The 21,034-nt window shown below is 37.6% G+C and overlaps 1 protein-coding gene across 6 annotated transcripts in view; it reads left to right on the forward strand.

Moving 5' to 3' along the window:
- The window catches only part of orb2, a 133,433-nt gene that overhangs the window by 83,051 nt on the left and 29,348 nt on the right, over positions 1–21,034 (forward strand). For all 6 annotated transcript variants that reach the window (XM_069136910.1, XM_069136913.1, XM_069136914.1 and 3 more), the window contains one exon: positions 16,321–16,371. In XM_069136910.1, coding sequence (XP_068993011.1) covers positions 16,321–16,371 — 51 coding nt within the window. The remainder of the gene's footprint in view (positions 1–16,320; positions 16,372–21,034) is intronic.

Below are 21,034 nucleotides of genomic sequence, written 5' to 3' on the forward strand. Positions count from 1 at the left end.
CCCCCCCCTCAAAAACGATACGACCTGCAGTTACAGACACGTGACGTATCCAACTATCTATTTCTGTACACATGCATAATATACTTATCTATAACCGTGTATCTACCTTTATCCATGTACGTTACTACGTAGCAGGCATGTAATAACAACGTTGTTCGCAACCTAGTTTATTTAACAAGCGAGGAAACGTGTTGCGACGGTTGAGACGAATCGCCTTTATTTTCTATCTTCTTTCATCTTCCTCTATTCTAAACTTAATGTTTTTAGTCCAATGATTCACGGCGGTTTTACTATTTATTTTAAATATCGCGTTCACCTCTATTCGACAATTTTATTTTTATCTCATTCAGTCGTTTTATTTTCATTGATGATTTCTTCCATTTTTTTTCATCTCCTTTTTTTTTCTGTTTCGTTGTATTCGTTTCGTCAACCCTACGCGTGTACAACGAATATTACTTAAATGTCGCATATTTTTTTTTTCTTTTTCCGGTCCTTTCTCTTCTTCAATTTTTACTCGAGTTACGTTTTCATCCCTCTTCGTCCCCTACAAGCTTCGCGTGTATATCCAGGGTTGTGTGTGTAGATTGACGTACCGCTGCAGGTTGAGGCCACGCATGTCAACTGGAGGGCATTCAACTATCGACCGAGGAAAACCCGCGATGCTATATAGAACCGTTCTTGGCCCTACCACCCCATCTCTCTGTGCACTCGCTACCCCTTCTTACAGACACGCAAAATCGAGCCACTATTTTCCTCGCTTCTTACTTCACGTTGTACCCCGAAACTCTTTTACAGTCAACGTACGATGAGTAAAATTTCATATGTTACAGTAACTATAAAAATTCAGTAAAATTCAGTAAAAATAACTATATAAAATCAGTAAGATACCAGAGTTTCCGGTAACAGCTGGAAAAGTAATTTTCATTTTCTACCTACGACTGTACTTTTCGATTGTGATAGAAAAATGAAAATATTTAAGGACCGAGCGGTAACCGGAACTAAAAATTTCTCTCGGTGTAACAATGCAGACAATTTTGTACGATCAAATCGTACTTTTGTCGTACTTGTAGGTAAATACCGAATTATATTACAACGGCAAGTATTGAAAAAATAGTTATAAATTTTTTAAATACGTATCGGTTTTATGGAAAGAGAAATGCGAAGTAAAATCGTACAACACTAATGTGTTTTCGGTTTCTTGTAATGAATTTCCAGATAATTTCAGGGTTTTTTTTTTTTTTTTTTTCGTTTCGTTCATTCGGTTTTTATCGTCTAGTCGTTGGAACCGATTATCGTCACATCCTTCATTAAATTCCCGGCTAATTAAGCGTGTATAATTCTTTATCCGTGCGTCTATGCGTCTATGTAATTAAAATTTCGTATAGTTACCTTTAACGGGATTATTGACCAGTGATTTTTATTAATATCGCTGTCTGCCTCATGCGTACGCTTAGAATCTATACGCTTATAACAATACATACCTATATCTATTACCCACAGCTCGATAACCAAATACTGTGTATCATTTATTCAAAACACGTTCGAAGAAAGTTTATTCGCAAGTATCACACAAGGGTACGCAGGTATCGTACGTTATAGCTGCATTGTTGTATCCGCAAAGGCTGTTTAATTCATTTCAATTATCCATTTTATTGTTATCATTACAATTATCACGAACAATCTTTCTCCCTTTCAAATCTCTGGCAATTTACAATTACACCTGTATAATTATAAACAGAAATTGTCGTCCTCATTTATATTTACAGTCGGTTTGTACTCGTTTCTATTTCCTCTGCAATAAAATACAATCAATATTATAAACGGAAGAATAAAAATATATCATCAACTCTATCATTTCTGCAAATTGTAAGGTGAAACGCGGTGCTACGAATTCGGGAAAAAATTAAACACGAGTTTTATTCTCTCTCTTTCTCTCTCTTTCGCTTCGTACGTCGCCTCTTCCGATACACACACACACACACACATATATATATATATGTATAATACTTGCTACAGCTGACTGCGGGCGTTGCACCCTCGCATAGAGAAGGGAGGGCCGAAAGGAAATAAAAAAGAGAGAGGGAGAGAGAGAGAAAAAAACGTGGTACCTCCTTCAAGTCGGTTCGCGTTCTCCCCTCTCGGCATTAATTTTCGGTACCCTGGAGCAGCACTCACCCACGTACGTAGGCGATCCTCCCCTTGCATCCTGCATCCCTCTTGTCTTTCATCTATTCCCCCATTGCGGAGCGTCGTCCGTTCTCTTCTTCGTCCCCCGATGAAGAGTCGCCTTGTATCCATAAAACTCTCTCCGTCTCTTCTCTTCTCAGCTGCGTAGCAGGCCTGATTATACGCCGCCCGTTTCGAGAAACGACGAACGCGACGAACGAAATTTTGCTTCTCCTCTTATGTATTCCAACGGTGACGACGACTCGTATTTTCGAGGAGGGAAGAATGAGAAAAGGGACACGTGTGGCCAAGACAGCTGATCGCGTGTGTCTGCTTTGTCGGGAAATAGAGAGCTTTCCTTCTCCTTCTCTCTCTCTCTCTCTCTCACCTTCTTTTTCTCGCTTTCTTCTCATCTGTCATTCCTCCTTCTGTATTTTCCGTACATCAAACACAGCACGTTGTTGGTTAGTTTTTTTTTTCTTTTTCTTTTCTTTTTTTTTTTTGCAACAAAAATTTCACAGTCATTGCGGTGAGAATTATTTATATCGACGTGAAATATGTCTGTGTTACGTTTTTTTTTTTTGCGAACTTCATTTGAACTTGTCGAAGTAACTTTTATTCCCTCTCTCCCCCGCCCCTGAAAACAAAAAAAAAAAAAAAAAACAGTGCTCTCTATACGTCACGCGGTGTACATATCTAAAATTAAATATGTAATTAGTGCAGTCGTAATGCATAGTACGTTGTACAACATTCGTTTTGTATACCGCGGTGGTGTGTTTGATATCTTTTTTTTTTTTTTTCATCAATATCTATAATCATGGTTGCAAGCGGTGCAGTATCAAACAGCTCGTGAAGTGCGGTTGCTGTTGTTGTTGCTGTGTAGTAATAGGTATGTTTACAGGTATTATTATACGTAGGTACGTAACGGTCAAATTATCAGCCGGTTATACGTAAACGCGTACTGTGTTTCAACGTTTTTTTTTTTTTTTTTTTTTCACTTTTACGCACTGCATTCTATGTGCACCGTATCAGCTGTACGGCAAGTCTACCCCCTCCCCCCCGATTTGCCCCTACATTGTCAGCTGCTTCATCCACCCTTTATACATATAATGTATATATATATATATATATATGTGTGTGTGTATAGGTATACACACCTATATTAGCATAATACGCACACCGTGGAATTGTTGAATTTTAATCTTGCCGATGAATCACGATATCTACACATGTTATCGATGCATTATCGATGCGTGTGAAATTTTGGAAAAGAATTTCGATGATTTTTCTTTTGTTGTACTTTTCTTCTCTCTTGGCGCGTTGTCGAATTATCGGAACGTGACGAATTTGAGGTTCGTTGACGATTTGAACGAAAAGAAGAAAAATTCTTTTCTAGAAATTATTTACTATTTCAATCTGTATAATGTGTGAAAACCTTGTAGATTATTTACCGTAGAATCGGGTCTACTTGTTCTGTAAAAAATACGAGTTAGTGAACCATGTTATAGTTGTACCCATGTATGCAAGGTATATTCATACCTTACACGTACGTACAAGTGGTCAGGTTAATCGTAAACGCCGCTAGCTATAACGATCGGACTGTAATTTTGACTGGACTCTGACTAACCGACTGGCTGTTTCACTCAACGAACGAATGAATGAACGAATGAATGGATGAATGTGCGAATGACGGTTAGGATAATAACAGAGAGTGAGAAGAGTTGTACCGCCGGCCGAGAGATCAATCGACGTTTTCGCCATCAGGTTTGTTCCCACTGACAAAAGTACATCATTTTTACGCATTACACATGTGCACACATTGTATATATATATGTATATATATGTATACGTACACCTGGAGTTTAATATTTTGAAGCCACGGGACGATTTGCGTTGCTTTCGTCGAATTGACGACAAATATTTACTGCTAACGTATATTGTTGTATTGCATACGTTGGGTATACAATATGAATTCAATGAAATCATGTCATTTGAAAACGAAAATTTTTAACCAAATATTTACGTTATAAAAAGAATTCTGACGAAAGACTTGACCTACTTCAATTATTGTTTTACGTCAAGTTGGTGTGTTTTTTTTTTTTTTTTTTGTTGCTCTAATTGCATATTAAGGTCAAACGTCAAACTTGACGAAAACAATTATTCGGCGATAATTATCAACGGTTGAAGTTTGAATTATGGATGTATAAAAGTTGTTTATACGCATATCTGTATATATAGTTGTCGGCGGTTTCATCTCAACGAAATTAAACCGAATATCTTGTCGCTATAATTTTCAATATAATCGCAATCATATTTTCTTCTTCACTATTTCATTCGTTAACTCGACTGCAGCAAGACATTGACAGACAAAAGATGACATCGAACAATAAATTTTCAGCAAGAACAGTGTGTAATAGGTAAACGAATTTTTATTGTAAAAATCAAAAAAAAAACAAATAACAATAACTTATCAACAAATAACCAATGATAGAGGGAGAGAGAGAAAAAAAATGAACAGCAAAGAAATGGTAAAATTATATAGGTACCTATTTCACTTGCGATATAATGAAATGAAATTGAAAGTCCAGTGGAATAGAAAATATGAGTATAAAACGGAAAGTAATTAATGCAGCGGAAAGACTTTCCTCGCAGTATTTCTACGATTCGTTTTCGATTTTCATTCTTCGGTGGATATCTATAATTGACGAACCATTACGTTGCTGTTTGTTTCTCGAAGCGGCACGCTTTGTTATTATATGTATATACAGAGGCTGTACGGTGATGGAAAAAGACAGAGACAGAGAGGTAAAGAAAGAGAGGGAGTAGAATAAAGTGAAAGATTGAAGGAGGAGATTTATACATGTCAGATATATACTTATATACACACACACATATATATGTATAGGCGAATTAAAAGAGCTTGGAGAAACTACAGAGCCGTATAATATACGTATAATCGTCAATTTATATTGTCTCTCAATCGATATATCACTTTCAAGTTTTCTGTACAACGTTTGTCGAAATTTATTCAATACGGTGAAAATGTATTTTACAAAATACCTGACGAAAAAACACCGCGTAGAAGAATGGAAATAAATGACCGTACGTGTAACGTGCGTGCGGAATAGTAAAGAAGGACGGAAAAACGGTAGAAAAAAAAAAAATAAAAAATGAACCAAACGGAGAGGAAAAAAAAGACGAGCAATAGCGAATTAGAATATAATTGGCTTCTAAATTGGCATCATCCGCTGTCAGGGACGCGTGCTTTATTCGGATTTAACACCGTAAGACCCACGCGTCCTTGCCACGAATTGGAATATATTGTAACACGAAATGCCTAGACAAGGCGCGCAGGTTTAATTACGGATTAATGGTCATTTCGTAACAATTAGATCCGGTACGACGGATATCTCGTCGTTTATAGTCTTGGAATGAATTGGATTAACGCTATATGTATATACGCAATTAACCATTGACTTGTAAATCCAGGAATCGATTGAAATTATAGGTGCATAGATTCGATGCGTTAACGATCTCGTGGACGTTCCCGCAGGGGAATATATATTATTGTGAAATTTCATCGATTTGGTAGCTGCACTCTCAAAGGTCATTATTGAATTTCGACCGGCTCGCCCCGCAAATCAGCTCGACATAATTCAAAAGTAATTCTCTTATTTTTTCAGATTTATATCTTAACTCTAATCTGTGACCCGAAGCGGATAGATTTCCCTATGATAGATTCCCTATTCCCCAACACTTTCAAGGGCGCAGCAAATCTATCCAACGGATTTAGAAGAAATTTAGAATAGGGCGGTTTTTTGGCTCGCTGATAACGAATCTAAACTTAAAATTTGAAAATTGAAAGTGGCGGATCCAGCATGGTCGACCAAAAGTCACTCGATATTGCCATGTTGGAACCGCCATTTTGAATTTTATAATTTTGAGGTTAGATTCGTAATCAGCAACGCAAAACGAACTTCCTACAACAAGTTTCATCTAAATTCGTTCGACGTACTCGATGTTTCCCTGAAAGGGTTGAATGGTGAAATCTGAAAAAAATTAAAAAATCATTTATGAATTACTATGTGGAGCCGATTGGGGGCCAAGTCCGTCGAAATTCAAATATGAACATTTTAAGCGCCACCTTTTAACTATTATTGTAGTGTTGTTGTTTTTATTATTTACGGAAAATGAAATTAACCCTAAATTTCACATCGATTAAGTTACGATAGCAATATTTTACAGCTACAGGTATTAACTGTAGGTATATCAGTAATTAGAGATGTTACTGCAAAACGTCATGCTGGCACAACAGTCATTGTAAAAACTTTTACTTCTTTTTGATTTTTTTTTCTCTCTCGAGTTGAGAATTCGACCGAGAATTGCAACGCGTGCGAAAATTGAATTAGTAAAATTACGGCGTACCGCGACTTTTGTAATTGGTGTTGCATCGTTATATACAAGGTGGCGCGAAGTACGCGACCGGAAGAAATATTGCGCGACGATACGGACGCGGATTGCGAAATCACTCGTAGCGCGATTATCGTACAATGTTTGCGTATTGTTAGTCTCGTACGAACGTCGCTTAAACCGGCGAGGAAACGGTGCCAAGCACCAGAAGCGGCTTATCGCACAGTTTGAAAAAGTCGAGGCATGGAAATCGCTACTTGCACTCACGATTAGCTCTCATTCTCATTTTACTTCGCTTTATTTCATTTCATTTCATTTCATTTTATTTTATTTCATTCAATTTCATTCAATTTCACTTCGTTTCGTTTAGTTTCATTTCATTCCCGTTTTCGTTTCGTTCGAATGAACGAACAGTGAAAGCGTTAGATAACCAGACTTCTCCACACTTCGAAGAGTTGTACGTGCCCGCATGAGGTCGCGGACTACTTTCCGTCTACTTTGCCTCTCTATATACGTCATCGATACTGTTATCCGTTCTTTTGTTTCTTTTTTTTATCAATTTTTATATAATTTTTTTCCACTCGCCGCATTACCGATTCTCGTTCGTTTTATGGAATGGCGGGTGTAACGCTTTTCTCGTTTATTTACAGCTGCAGGTTCGATTGAATGTAAACGAATCCGATAGTATTACGCTATTTTTTTGAAAATTCGACTCGCTGAAATTTGATGTATATTGTTCGAAGTACGTCGAAAGATGCGAGTATTATCCGAGTGTAATAACCGCAAGTTGCACGGCGTATAAGCGCGTTTATCTACGACGAGGGTGAAATTTGGAGAGGGAACTGTAACTCCGGAATTGGACTTGACGGCCGTTGGCCATTCCGCTTCGTTTCGTAGATTAGTTTACGGCGCGTCATTTGTGGCGAAAAAGTTTCACCATCCGCCGGATCGTTTCGGGTAACTTATGGCTGAACCTTAACTTCTCCATATACGGTTTAGCGCCACTGGCCGAGAACTTATCAGAGAATTGAACGTCCAGAACCGAGTTCTCTTCGCGCCTGTCATCCTTTTTCTCGATTAGTTGACCCGTTTTTCCTCATCCATGCTGCCAAAATCTTTCCCTTTTATCTCTTTTCCACCATTCCAGTTTTTTCTTTTATTTTTTTTTTTTTTGAATTATCGTACATCAGATTCATTCTCAAGGGGATGCTACAGTCAGTCTTTACCGAGCGAGTGAAATGTCAGTTATTTCGAATATCGCAATTCTAAGAAAAAGTTTATATTTGCATAAAAATAAAAGCAAGAAGCCTGTTTCTACGATCGAATTACTCCACTTATATTGCTGGAATGCGATTATATCCCGTAGTCATTTTCGAATGTGACAAACAGGCGACATTTTACTCGGTCGGTAAGGACCGTCTCATTGTCAGTAGCGTCCTCTTAACGCTTTTAAGCAAGTCCAAGGAGTTTCATACTTTCGAAATTCCCACGGTGGTACGTTTTTCCGATTCATTCACCCGGGTTCCAGATCCATCCGTCTAATCCAAGTTTCTAGATCCATCCAGATCCGTCTAGATCCCGCTACGAAACCGGTACAACAAAGTACTTTGCCACCGCGGTAACCGTGACATTGCATCGCCTCCGTACCTCGCTTCAAAGATCAACTCTGGTTCAGGTTGGTTCGTTCGGTTTCTCCTCGTCGTTCAGGCCGCATGCCGAGGCTAATACTTCGTTCCACTTTGTTATCCTCTTCTACATTCCCGTCTGAATATAAGAATATAATAGCAATTTACAACCTTGACTCGACTCGCAACTTATATATATATGTATACATATATTGATCTGCAGTTATTAGATGCAAAATTGGACCTAATTTCATGCTGTGAACACAAATCTTCCCCGCGACCAAAGCAATTCTTATTATTACGCGTATACTTATAGTTCACGTTTTGTTTTTCATTTTGTCAATTCCATAGCTGTATTATTCTGTACGACACACAGTCTTTTGTACTTTCGACGTGCGTTTTTCAAGTAAAACAGTACAGTTACCGAAGCATCGATGCGTTTCGGATTCTCATCGCGGATTCGATGAGGGGCGCGTTTTCCACGCTGCCGGTTCACCGATCGCGTCGAATCGTTTCGCCCACGGTCTGAATTTGAAATACATTATACATTTATATATATTTTATTTATATATAAATTATTATTATTATTTTGTATATATAATATTATATATGTATTCGAAAAAACATGTAATATACAATTTGGCAAGGCTTCCAGTCGGCGGTGACTCAACTTCCACTCGCCAGACGATCTTCGGCTTGCCGGCAAGTATGATAATAACAATGATAATAATTGTGCACGTACCTTCTTACCTTGAGACGACAAGGATGATGATGATGATGATGACGATGATGATGCAGCCATTAGTATATAGGTATATAGGTTTATAGGCATAACAGGTATAATACGTGATCGTGAAACGCTTTGAGACGACCGTGAGCTCGTGATTCAAGTTTAATGATAAATGACCATAATCCACTTTCTCCGCGTAATCCAGAGCCTATAATACACACGTATTACGCATATCATACCTATTATACGCGTGATATATTCGCGTCACGTAGTTCGATCGTTATTTTATAATTAAGATCCGCGTACGCGGTCGGTGGAATTATTAAATCCTGCGGCTCGAATCGTGTAATGCAGGATCAAATGCCCACCGTCGTCTACGGATGTATGCATGTACCGTACACCGTACATAGGTTTTTTTTTTTTTTACATAAACGCGTCCGCCGTGTTGAGAAAATTAAACGATTACTTTGAGGACGGCGTTAATTGGCAATTACATAAGCATACGCAAAGTTGCATGTATACATATACGTGTATCTACTATCTAGGCGTAATTCAATGTCTTGAAAACACCTGATCGCGAGCTGCAGCTTAACGTCACACGCGTTATGTAATAATCGCATTAGATTATGTGCTGCATCGTGTCGTATGCGGTTATGCAGGTGCTATTACATTATTCGTTGCGCGCAACGCGATTGCACATATATGTATGTATGTATGTATGTATGTATGTATACATGCATGTATTTATGTTTTGCTGCACATATTATGCGTCTGTGTTAAATATTCGTGTTTATTATGTACTCGGTGAGACGTGATGCGCGTATATATTCTTGTAACGTCAGAAGTAGAGACACAGAGAGAGAGAGAGAGAGAGAGAGAGGGAGGGAGAGAGAGATGAATAGAGAAATATGGCCTTGTGCCTGGCTAGAAGTAGCTCCGCGTTACGCGCGTAGGTCATTCCACATTTATACCTGTATAATTCATGTATGTACCCAGTACAGAATACGTTACACATACGTGCCTTAGATACGTTATACGTATAGTAATGCTCTCCGCGTAGGCAAAAAGGTTGAATTATTTTTGCCCTCGTTTCCTGTTCAAGTTTTATTTTTAAGTTTACAATTGTTGGTCTAGGCGTTGTGAAGAGTATTATATAATCTTGGATATATAACAAGGTCTATTTTTTTTTTATACACTTCTGTCTTCCCCTCTGTAAGCTCCGTAGAAATCAGTGTTCGAGAATTGGATGATATGTAAATCTGTCGCATACGCACGACCGAATTTTAGAAATTTTATTCCTATGTATTTAAATAATAAATCGTCGAATATACGAGTTTTTTTTTTTTTTTTTTTTAATCCTAGTTTACTTTCTCAATTTTAGAATTTATTGACAATTCGTCGACGTGCATGTTTGGTTGGATATTTTTGGAAAAGAATCTCCGAATTTTGAAATAAAAGTAACAAACATTTCTCGAAGAAGAAATCAATAATTATAGTGTTAATGGTAAAATCTTGGATTTCGCGTGGAATGCCTTGTAACAAATGTAAAAAGTTTGCTGAAAATGGACCGTTGAGAGTTTCGACGTTGCGGACGTTATTTAGGCTGGCAAAACCACGGCTAACGAATGAAACAAAGATAAGGCTTATCAGACAGGGAAAATGACGAGTGGATAAGGTATGTACGCGAACCGGGGATACGATTGCAGGGGAATAACAGTTCTGATATACCTACGTGGATACGCGTAGCGCTAAAAGCCGTGAGCTTTCTTCCGCGGACTCTGCACCAAGTTTACTGCTAAACGCCGTAACAGAGCTAAACTAAACTGCACTACCTGCTAACCGTTTGCCGGATCTGAAAATTTAATTAGCACTTATCACCGGCCTCGAAATACACCCGGGCAAAAAATATGCCTCGAATGTAGATGCGTGTGTAGATATTTTTTACACGGGGGTGTGCAAAGGTCAACAAATGATTTTACATGAGTTTTGAACGAGTGGATTTGCCATAAAATGATGAGAGAGCTTTTTTTTTTTTTTTTTTTTCTTTGCAGAGCGTTCAATTCCCTGCAAATGTACGCTTTATGGTTTTATCGGCACACTAATTCGTTGACGAGTTATAAAATTCCAAAGTCAAGAGAAAGAAGTAAACGAAAGTTTCCCCACGTCATTTAAATGGGAAATGGAAAATCGCGATGATGCAATTTTATGAAAGATTCGAACATCGTTCGACTTGCGAAGTCTAGAGAATTGTGGATGTGCCTGTTGTGTAAAAAAAGCGAATGAAAGAGGAACAAAAGAACGATTTTAACGCACCGTTGAATTTTTATCTTCCATGTACGTATAATAACATATGCTGCGTGTACGATCGGAAGATTAGATAAACGATAAAAATTAGTTTGAACTTTCGTTTTTTTTTTTTTTTTTAATCTTATACCTACCTGACGGCTCAATCGTTTTATAAAGGGTCTAAAAATCACTGAAAAGAGAGAAATAAAAAATGATTATAAATCGAAGTTATTGATATATATCACGAGCCGCAAGCAGTTGACGATATCGAAGAAAAATCACGAGAATCGAAGACTTGAGAATGATTTCTTCTATTCCTCTCTTGCGTGTAAAAAATATCTAACAACGTCAGGCGCGTCGTATTGTTAATTAATATCGGTGTAAAATTTTATACAGTTTTACAATGAATCCATAGTTGTTCCGTAATTTAGAAACTAAAAATACTAATAACAACTAACTATAACTAACCAGCCAACTAAGTGGTTAGGTGTATAGATTTTACTTTCGCGTACCGCTGCAAGTTTCACCTCAACTCTCTTTGTACGATTTGCAATTAACGAAAGCTTGGGTTGCGCAACGCCTGTGTATATATGTATATATATATATATATATATATATATATATATATATATATATATATCTATATAAGGTGTGTATATATGGGCATGCGTACTTTTGAACGAAGGGAAACTTTTTTTGGTGGCGATGCGATAATAGGCGCGACTGTCCGCAGCCGCCGTGCATACATACATACATACATATGTATATGCATGCAAATTTCTGCCAAATACGTGTAATCACTTTTGTCGCTGTATAAAAGTCGCTACCACCAGCTAATTTAGGTACTATAGGTGTAACTGCATGAATTAACAGCCAAGCTCTATACATGCATATGTGTATGTATACAGTATAGAAATTGCGTAAAAATTTCTTAACGCGTTGTTTTATCCATTACTTTACTTGGTTCTTTCTTTACTTTGTTTTTTTTTTTTTTCATCCCTAACGATCACGTTTCTCAGCCCGGATTTATTTCATTAATTTTTTTTTTTTCTTTGCAATGTATTTTTCCTTCCAAATTTCGAAACGAGTTTCATTTATTTTCTTTTCTCTTTCTTTACCGCTTAGATATTATTCAGGTTCGTTGGATTGAAATCGTGCGCCTGTGTTATCGAATGACTGAGTTTATATCGAACGATATTGTAGGTAAGCTGACAAATTGTAAAAAGAGAGCGAAACGCGAGCGAAACTCGAGCGAAGATCACGATACCGTGACGAGTTTGTTTATTGTTTTCTATACTTTTGTAAAAACTGCCGATTAAACGACCAAACTTGCTATTATGCCTGAAACTGCTTATTTATATGTAATGTTGTATATATAACACTTATACCGCTGTGACGCTTTCACCGAATTATACCTAGCAGTCATGGACGTATAAATAATAAAAAGAACACTGGGAATTGCCGCTTCTAATACCGCTGCGTTAGATTATTGCAAAGTCATTTTAAACTCGACTGCATAATATTGTTTCGTATAATACTGCCGATATTCGTGAAAAATAGTATATTTTATGTACCAATAAAATTTGCCATTTTTTTTATAACGCTTCGGTGAATAATTATTCTATTTTTCAAATTGCGTATTTTACTGCACGGCAAAATCATAACATCGGAAAATTGATGTTACAGTACGAGTATAGTGATAAAAATAACCATATACGACGTAAAATTTGCAAAAGTTATACTTACGTACGTACATTAGAATTTATTAACATCTAAATATTAATTAATCAAATTATATAATCCGTATTTAGGAAAGAATTGAAAAAAAATTTTGTTGCGAAAAAATAAGACATGGTATATTATAGCGTCGTTTTCATTTTATTGTTGGACAAAAAGTAAATTGCCTCGCTTCTCATTAGTTTTCCGTTATAACATATAATGTTGTGCGAAATCTGCAGTTCAATTCGGCAAAGCCAGATTTTGTTGAACAGCGGCTGGTGCCAAGTTCCCTGATTTATCACTCGCTCTGAATCGTGTATAATCTCGAAATTGCCTGTAATAATCGTAATTTATTTGCCCCGATGAATCGCCCGTCACCTGCATTCACCACACGAGTGAAGTGAATATTCACTGATGCGTATTCGTATTAATAAATATACATGTATATATATATATATATATATATATATATATATATATATATATATATATATAATGTACCCTAATATAGCGTTTTTCTTTCTTTTTTTTTCGTATTATTACTGACGCGTTGGGATGAATTTTGGCCAACCGATCGAAACGCGAAACCCTGGAGGAAGCCCCGGAAATTTAATAAGCTGATTGTCAGATCGCAATCGTAAGCCGTGACCGAATACAGAGAGAAGATTCTTCGACATTTATTACGTACCGTACCCATACGTATTTTAAATATGTTACGTAATTACGGGTTATCCTTTTTTTAATTTTTTAAATATTAATTTTTAACTTGAATGTACGTATCCCTAATTAAATTTTTTTTTCATCCCTGCACAATATGTTTTACATTCGCGATTAATGTTTTCGTCCGGTCTCTTCGTTCATTTTATTCGTATTTCTGCAGCGTATCGGCGAATATATACATACATTATACGATGTGTACGAACGAGAGAGTTGTATAGGAAATTTCTAACATAAAAATTTAATTTCTAATTAATTAGAAATGTAGTAGAAAACATATGTTCGTAGAAAATACTTCATGTTTGCTACTTGCGTACGTATTATGCATTATTACACGTGTTATCTGGATACGCGAAGCGATTATTCCGTCAGGAATTAACGAAATTTTTGTCTTACACACTCATATTCAGGCACGAATTATTGTACAATTCACCAGATTCGGGTTTTTGCTCTGCACGCAACGCGAGCGTGATACATTTATTAGGCACATCGTGACTTTCGTATTTTGCAATTACGTGAGGAAGAACAAGAAAAAAAAAAAAAATAGAACGAGAAACGAAAAAATATAACCTTGTTTATTATATTACATATCATTTTTAATTTTATTCTTTTACGCATACCTTACACGTAAATATGCAACGTTGCGAATTTTCGGCCGTCTGTATGGTAGGTGCTGCTGAATTTTCTGCAAACGTGAATGTACGACTGTATTTTTTAATTTTTTTTTTCGTTCTTGCTTTTTTTCACGACTTTATAACGTTATAATTTATAACCAAGCAATTTATAAAGCCGGGCGAAGAGCGAAACCAAAACTCAACCACCCGTAATATACAACTATATCATATACGTTATATAGTCAGAAATGAGTTGGAAGAGAAGAAATGAGTGGAAATAATAATAATAATAATAATAAGAGTTGAAAAAAAAACCATAATGAGAAGAAATTTTTACATCACGTTGAAATTGCTTCGACCCCTTTGCAGAGGGTTATACCTCAATTCTCTGCATTTTAATTAATTATACACATTTGTGTATTATGTTATAATAATTTAAAACAGGTGTTTCTCGCTGCTACAGTTATATTTTTTTTTTTCTCCCCCTATTCATTATTTCAGGCCTCAGTCGGGTTGCTGAAGAATCGGGTAAAAAAATAGATTTTCGTTTCCAGCTGCCGGGAGAAAGGGTTACAAATTGTTAAATATTGAAATCTACTTTACTCCTTGAATCGGTTCGCGACTGTATATTGAAAAATCGACAATCATTACTTTACACGCATACGCGAGCTTTCGAATTTTTCTGTAACGTTGTACACGAGGCAGGTATATTATGTAGATCATACGACAACTTTTGCAGCGACGCGCGATAATTTTTTAACGCGATTGATTTAGGCCCCTGATAGGTAATACCTGGGTATGTAAATGCTGCGTATATAATATATACACGCACACACACACGTGTACACCTAACGGCGTACACGTCGTGGAATCGGCAATCGTTTTGTTTGCCAACGAAATTCCTGCTTGCAAACTTGTTTATTGATCTGTAGCGTGTAGAGTCTGATGGCGAAATTCGGCACAGAATTTATACCGGCGACAAACGCTTCGCAAGCAATCGCATGCTGTACCTTTGTGAGTATTCGTATCTATCCACCTACCCACATTTACTCGACACGCTGCTCGTCGAGTTCGATCCGTTAATACGGAACAACTGTGTCGTATTATATACCTGTGTAGGTGTGTGCCGCCGATACGCAACGATAATTATCTGATGATTCTGCAGAATATTTCGTGACAATATAAATCAACGATATTGTCGTATAACACAGGTACAGGGAACAATGTAACGAAACAAAGAATTAATGGATAAATCAAAGAATTTCAATGCACGGATGGATGAAAGAAAGAATAATGTAGGAGGGAGGAATTTTACGATATCGCAAAACTATATCGCGGCGGCGTGATGGTGGTCAGTTTGCGAATATTAATTAATCCTAGTGTGTGTTAAAGAACGTTTTTTCAGCTGATCGCAATGACAAATATATGTATATATATATATATATATATATATATATATATATAATTATAGTAGACGCAACCTGTCTGATGCATATCGTGTGAGTGAAAATGTTGTTAGAAGTTTTAACTAATAGGAACTAGCAAGAGAGAGTAGAATGATGACGATGATAATAGTAACAACGCCAACAACAGTAATGGTAAAAATAAATAATATCCAGCACGAACGAGTGACTGATTACTGTGTATGTAATCAAACCTGATGTGTATTTCTTTTGTCGTTGTTGTTGTTATTATTGTTTTATTCTTCGGATCAACCGACTCAATTACGCGTTTGCAAATTGGCAAATCAGGGCAGGCGTTACGAGTATAATACAACGAGTAGCATTTTAATCGTTATTCGTTGCGAAAGCTAATTTATTTTCTTTATTTATTCTACTTTGAATCACTAATATTATTTTAGAGAACCGTTCTTCCAGTAATGCGAGTATCATATCGAGAGCGAAAAATTGTTTCCTTCGTATCCTGCGTAATATAAATCAAATTAAGGAGCGAATTGTACGGCAATCAGCTCCAGCATATGCCGCTTTCGCAATCGGATATATATTTGTCCAGACAATTGAGTCTAATGAAATTTTTCTCTATTTATTTCCAGGATTCATAAACTGCAACGCAAACACGCTACAGTCCCTAGCTCAACTTCACGGTGAGTTCGATAATATTTATCTACAGGTGTACGTATATCCTATAACACAGTTTACTCTCCGTAGAGATGTAAAGACAACAATATATACATAAGTAATAAATCATACACTGTAGAATGACAATATTCGAAAATTTTTCGTCGCCGAATTAGCCTGAAAATTAATAGCTCTTCGAAGGTTCACTGTTGTATCTAAAAAAGAAAAAAAAATAATATAGCCGATTACCTGCGTCATCGATTTCAAGTTCCTCGAATAAATTTCTGCATCGCAGTTCAACAAGGATGAGCTTCGATAATCAAGGTGTATAATAGAAATAAATAAGTTTAAAAAAGAAAAGGAAACAAAGAGTAAAAAATAAAATGCCGTTTCGAAAGCTTGTTGACGGGTTGTGACGATGTTACGTTAGTTAACTTTTGCGGTATTCTTGACCGTCTTTGTGTATACGTGATGAGAATTATCCCACGATCATCAATATGCCCACAGCTCTGTATATATGACAAAAGTTTCAAAATAGTTAGAAATCGACTGTCAAACATAACGTTACCGAACGATGAGATCGGGTGAGTGGCATTCACCGATGTTTTAGATGAATATCTCCAATCATGCCTAAATCTATCGTACACGCACCGTTGATCCTTACGATCGATACATCGTCAATGCAGGAGATCCGTCACGCCGATATACGTATAATTACATACATGCAGGGTACGAATAAACGTTTGTCGTAATCGTACGTCGGTAATCATCGGTGTCAACTTTGAACGGAGAAATTAAGGGTCGACAATAAGAAACGAACAAGGCTGCTAACAAGGCGCAAGGATAATTTTCCTTTCTTCTCTTTTCGTTCCTTCTTTTTTCACCCATACTCACGTTTATCTTTCGCCTCTTTAAACTGCAGGTCCGGCCGTACTTGAACGAACTGCTTTCACTCATTCACCGTATTATAATACAACGCGGTATGCTCGCATCCGTATGTAACGTATTATACATGTGACAACGATGTGCGTAGGCGAAAACGTTTAACTGCTCCGAAAGCTTCGCCGTGTTGCAGCCTGTCGTATAAGGTACGATACGCGTATGTAGGTGTTGCACGTTTCTACGTGCGAAAATCGCGCATAGATAACCGAACGCGCATCAGGATCTCTCCTCCAATCTCGCTTTCTGTCGTTAAGAACTATAGCTTTTATTCCGTCTTCGTAATTCCAATCTTGCGGATCTTTAACGGTCATCCGTCTCAGATTCGCGTTTACGAAATTTAGTCGCATCGGTCAACCAATTAATTTTTTTTCATCTTCGCTGGTAGATGGAAAAATTAAATTCATTTATTCGCAGTACGTACGCTGTATATTTAGAAAAAAGGATTATAATTGGCCCGTAATACACATACATACTGATAAATGTGTGCGGTAAGAGAACAAGAAGTAATGAGAATTTGAAAATTGAAGATATCGGTCACTCTTTTTCTTCAGATTAACTGTTGAGAAAAAGAATCGGAATCGGAGGAAATTTTTGCAAAAGTTACCACCAAGTGTTTTCGGTCTTTTTTTTTTTTTTCTCAAATCGAATTCCAAACATTAATCGATGTACACTTTGGTATTCTCGTGCCGTTTCATTCTTGCAGGGTAGTAAATTATTTCAAATTGAATTCGGTACCGGAGAATTTCAAATTTCAATCCATCTTCTTTTTCTCTTTGCTTTCTACTCATTGCCAATTAGATGTATTCTTTCATCAAGTTTTCTCTATGTGTATCGTCTGTGTACGCACGTACGTACGTAAGACGAGGAGATAATGAATGGTAGGAAGCCGCCGTTATATTGCAGCGGAAGCGGATTGCTGACAATTAGAGAAAAGCAGATGGGAAGCACCATCGTCCCGCTGGATGTATTTAGTGCCACTAACCTCTAAAGTCCAACGTGTGATGTCTGTACGTTGCAACACGTACACACACACACACACACACACACGTCGGTGAACCGTAGACAGGATCGTACGTACGTAGAGTACATCCTCGCAGGCTACTCGAGGGGTCGTTGGGTCGTGGGTACGTCAGTGAAATACCGTCAAACTAATCACGCGTTGCGAAATGAGTACCGTGTTCTTGTTATTGTTCTTGTTGTTCTTGCGTTTGAACACATTTTACAATCTGAGCTCGCACTGCTCGAGAAATGTTGTTTATTTATTTATTTATTAAATAAACAAACACGGGCAAGACCCACTTACATGTGGGTACCCATTACATGAAACAGGCTTGGTAGTTACGGAGTAAAAAATTGAAACAATCCAATGATGGAAGTAAGAAGCTAAGACAAAGACGTGAGGGAGAGAAGAATTAACCGGTAAAGACCGTAATAAATAAAGGAGTCAACCTGGTGGGAACATGACAAAAAGGAGGGTCCTAAACGAGGCTGTTGAGTACCTGAACGTATTAAGGGTCCAGTGAGTGATCATTGCCCGGTCTGCATAAGCGTGGAAGCCAGCTGTGGATCGCGTAGTTAGCGCGATAAAAGGGAATCTCCGGTAGCTCGTCATTACGGTAATCAACCTAATTCCCTCACGCGAATCTACCAGAGCACACGGTGTCGGTGAATTAAAAGCGTGATTAATAATATTGTACGGAAACAGCAATCGGTAATCTTGCTTCGACTCTCGAACGTGTGTAAATTGAAGTGGCACAAAATTGGATCATCATCGTGGTCGAAGAGACTCCTCTTATAGTGTCTTAAAGTCGTGCATGAAGTCAGTAACGTTACTGTAACGATGCATGTTTTGGGAAAATTGTTACTTGGCGCCTTTAAGAATGTCTGAAATTTAGTAAACGATGATAAATAAAATATACTCATATTTTGCAAATCCAACTCCTTGAAAGTAATTTGAAAATCGTTTGAAAACAATTTTTTCTTCAATGTTTCCTTTCGTTACGGCAACGGTACCGACGTCAGCCTCATCGAATGACGGGAATCGCAGTTGAAGGTAGAACGAGACCTTCACTGGAGTGCACGAATTCCATTCGAGCGAATTATCCGCCGCACATCTCGCTGGCACTTGTAACCGCTTCTTCAACAATTATTAACGTGGCGGTTCCAGAGAGCCACCAGGGAAATCTCTAGCGACTCTATACCTCGATTTCAAGTCCCTCTCTCCATCTCTCTCTCTCTCTTTCTCTCTCTCTCTCTCTCTCTCTCTCTCTCTCTCTCTCTCTCTCTCTCTCTCTCTCTCTCTCTCTCTCTCTCTCTTTCTTTCTATTATCTCGGGATCTCTGCTTATACATACCTAATGTTACATACATCCCTCGTGGAAATTAAAGTCACGAGTCTCTCTCACCGCCCGCTGTATGTAAGTTCGAGTCCATTGGTTGGTGTGAATTCTGCTAACCGTCTATGCATCTACCCACCGTGATAAACCTCTGAATGATTAACGGTATGGCTCGTGTAACGTACGTACCCACATGCACTCGTGTCGGTGGTTGCATGTGAAACCGTGCATTCCGTGCAATGTTATGGTGCTACAGTCCCGGCTTATGCTCTGCCTGGTGCCATGTGTTTAGTTTTACGAAGAACCAAGCGATGCACCGACTACTTCTCATTATGCACTAATACTCCACGATCTACGTCGCTCGATAATCCAACGGAAAACTCCCCTTGATGCCCCATGGTGGTGCAGTGAGAGAAATTTTCAGTTCCGGTTAACCGCTCAGTCCTTGACTTGTACTTTCATTCTTTACCACAATCGAAAAATATGGTTCTAGGTAGAAAATGAAAATCAGTTTTCCAGTTGTTACCGGAAAGTGTAGTGTTCGTTACTATTCTTTCTCATTTCGATCACCGTTGCTATATTTTCTTGTAACTGTTGCGAAAAATTAACGCTTGCGCAAGAATAAATTGACGTTAAAGCCTTGTTTTACTAAAAAAGTAAGGTATACCTCAGAAACTGATTTTACGTTGCAATAACCAAAAAAGGATCGACAATAGCGGAAAATGGTTAGGCGTACCTCGTTTTTCATAATTCCAACGATATTCCAACAGTTTTCTCAGCGATACCTGTGTTGCTGAATTTTTCTAGCTACCGTAACAAACGAAATTTTTCTCAGTGTGTGTCTCCGAGCTGATTGTTATTCTCGATGATGATCTTGTGCCTTATACAAGTAGATACAACATACTGTTGGGTATTAAACTCTGCAACGGTTTTTTCGGGTATAATATTACAATAACGCAATGATTTATATCTTGCTGTTTTATCGACATGATCGTCGTAATAATCGTCGGTAATAAAAATCTTGGATCGCCTCCTTCGTCCGATGATGCAAGAATCTATCTGTCTTATCGCGGTCATGTTATTATTCAAGTGAATACCACGAAGAATACCTTTTAGAGTAACGCGGTTTCTGGATTATTCATAAATCAAGTCTGCTCCCATGTACTATTTCGACTTTTCTCTCCATTATCTATTTATCTTTTTCTTTTTTTCATTCTTCCCCTATAAATTTACGTCCAAATTTCGTGTACCAAACGACAGCTGGCCGCATATAAATTACAACTCGAAGCTGAAGGAGAAGCGGCAGTTTCTCTCATTCATTCGCAGAGATTTCTTACAGGTTACCAACAGTGATAAATTACCTGTATCCAGACTTTCCATATCTAATCATACGTCTCTATGAATCATTGGAT

Source organism: Neodiprion pinetum, chromosome 6 (assembly GCF_021155775.2).
Source record: "Neodiprion pinetum isolate iyNeoPine1 chromosome 6, iyNeoPine1.2, whole genome shotgun sequence".
In the NCBI taxonomy this organism is placed as follows: domain Eukaryota; kingdom Metazoa; phylum Arthropoda; class Insecta; order Hymenoptera; family Diprionidae; genus Neodiprion; species Neodiprion pinetum.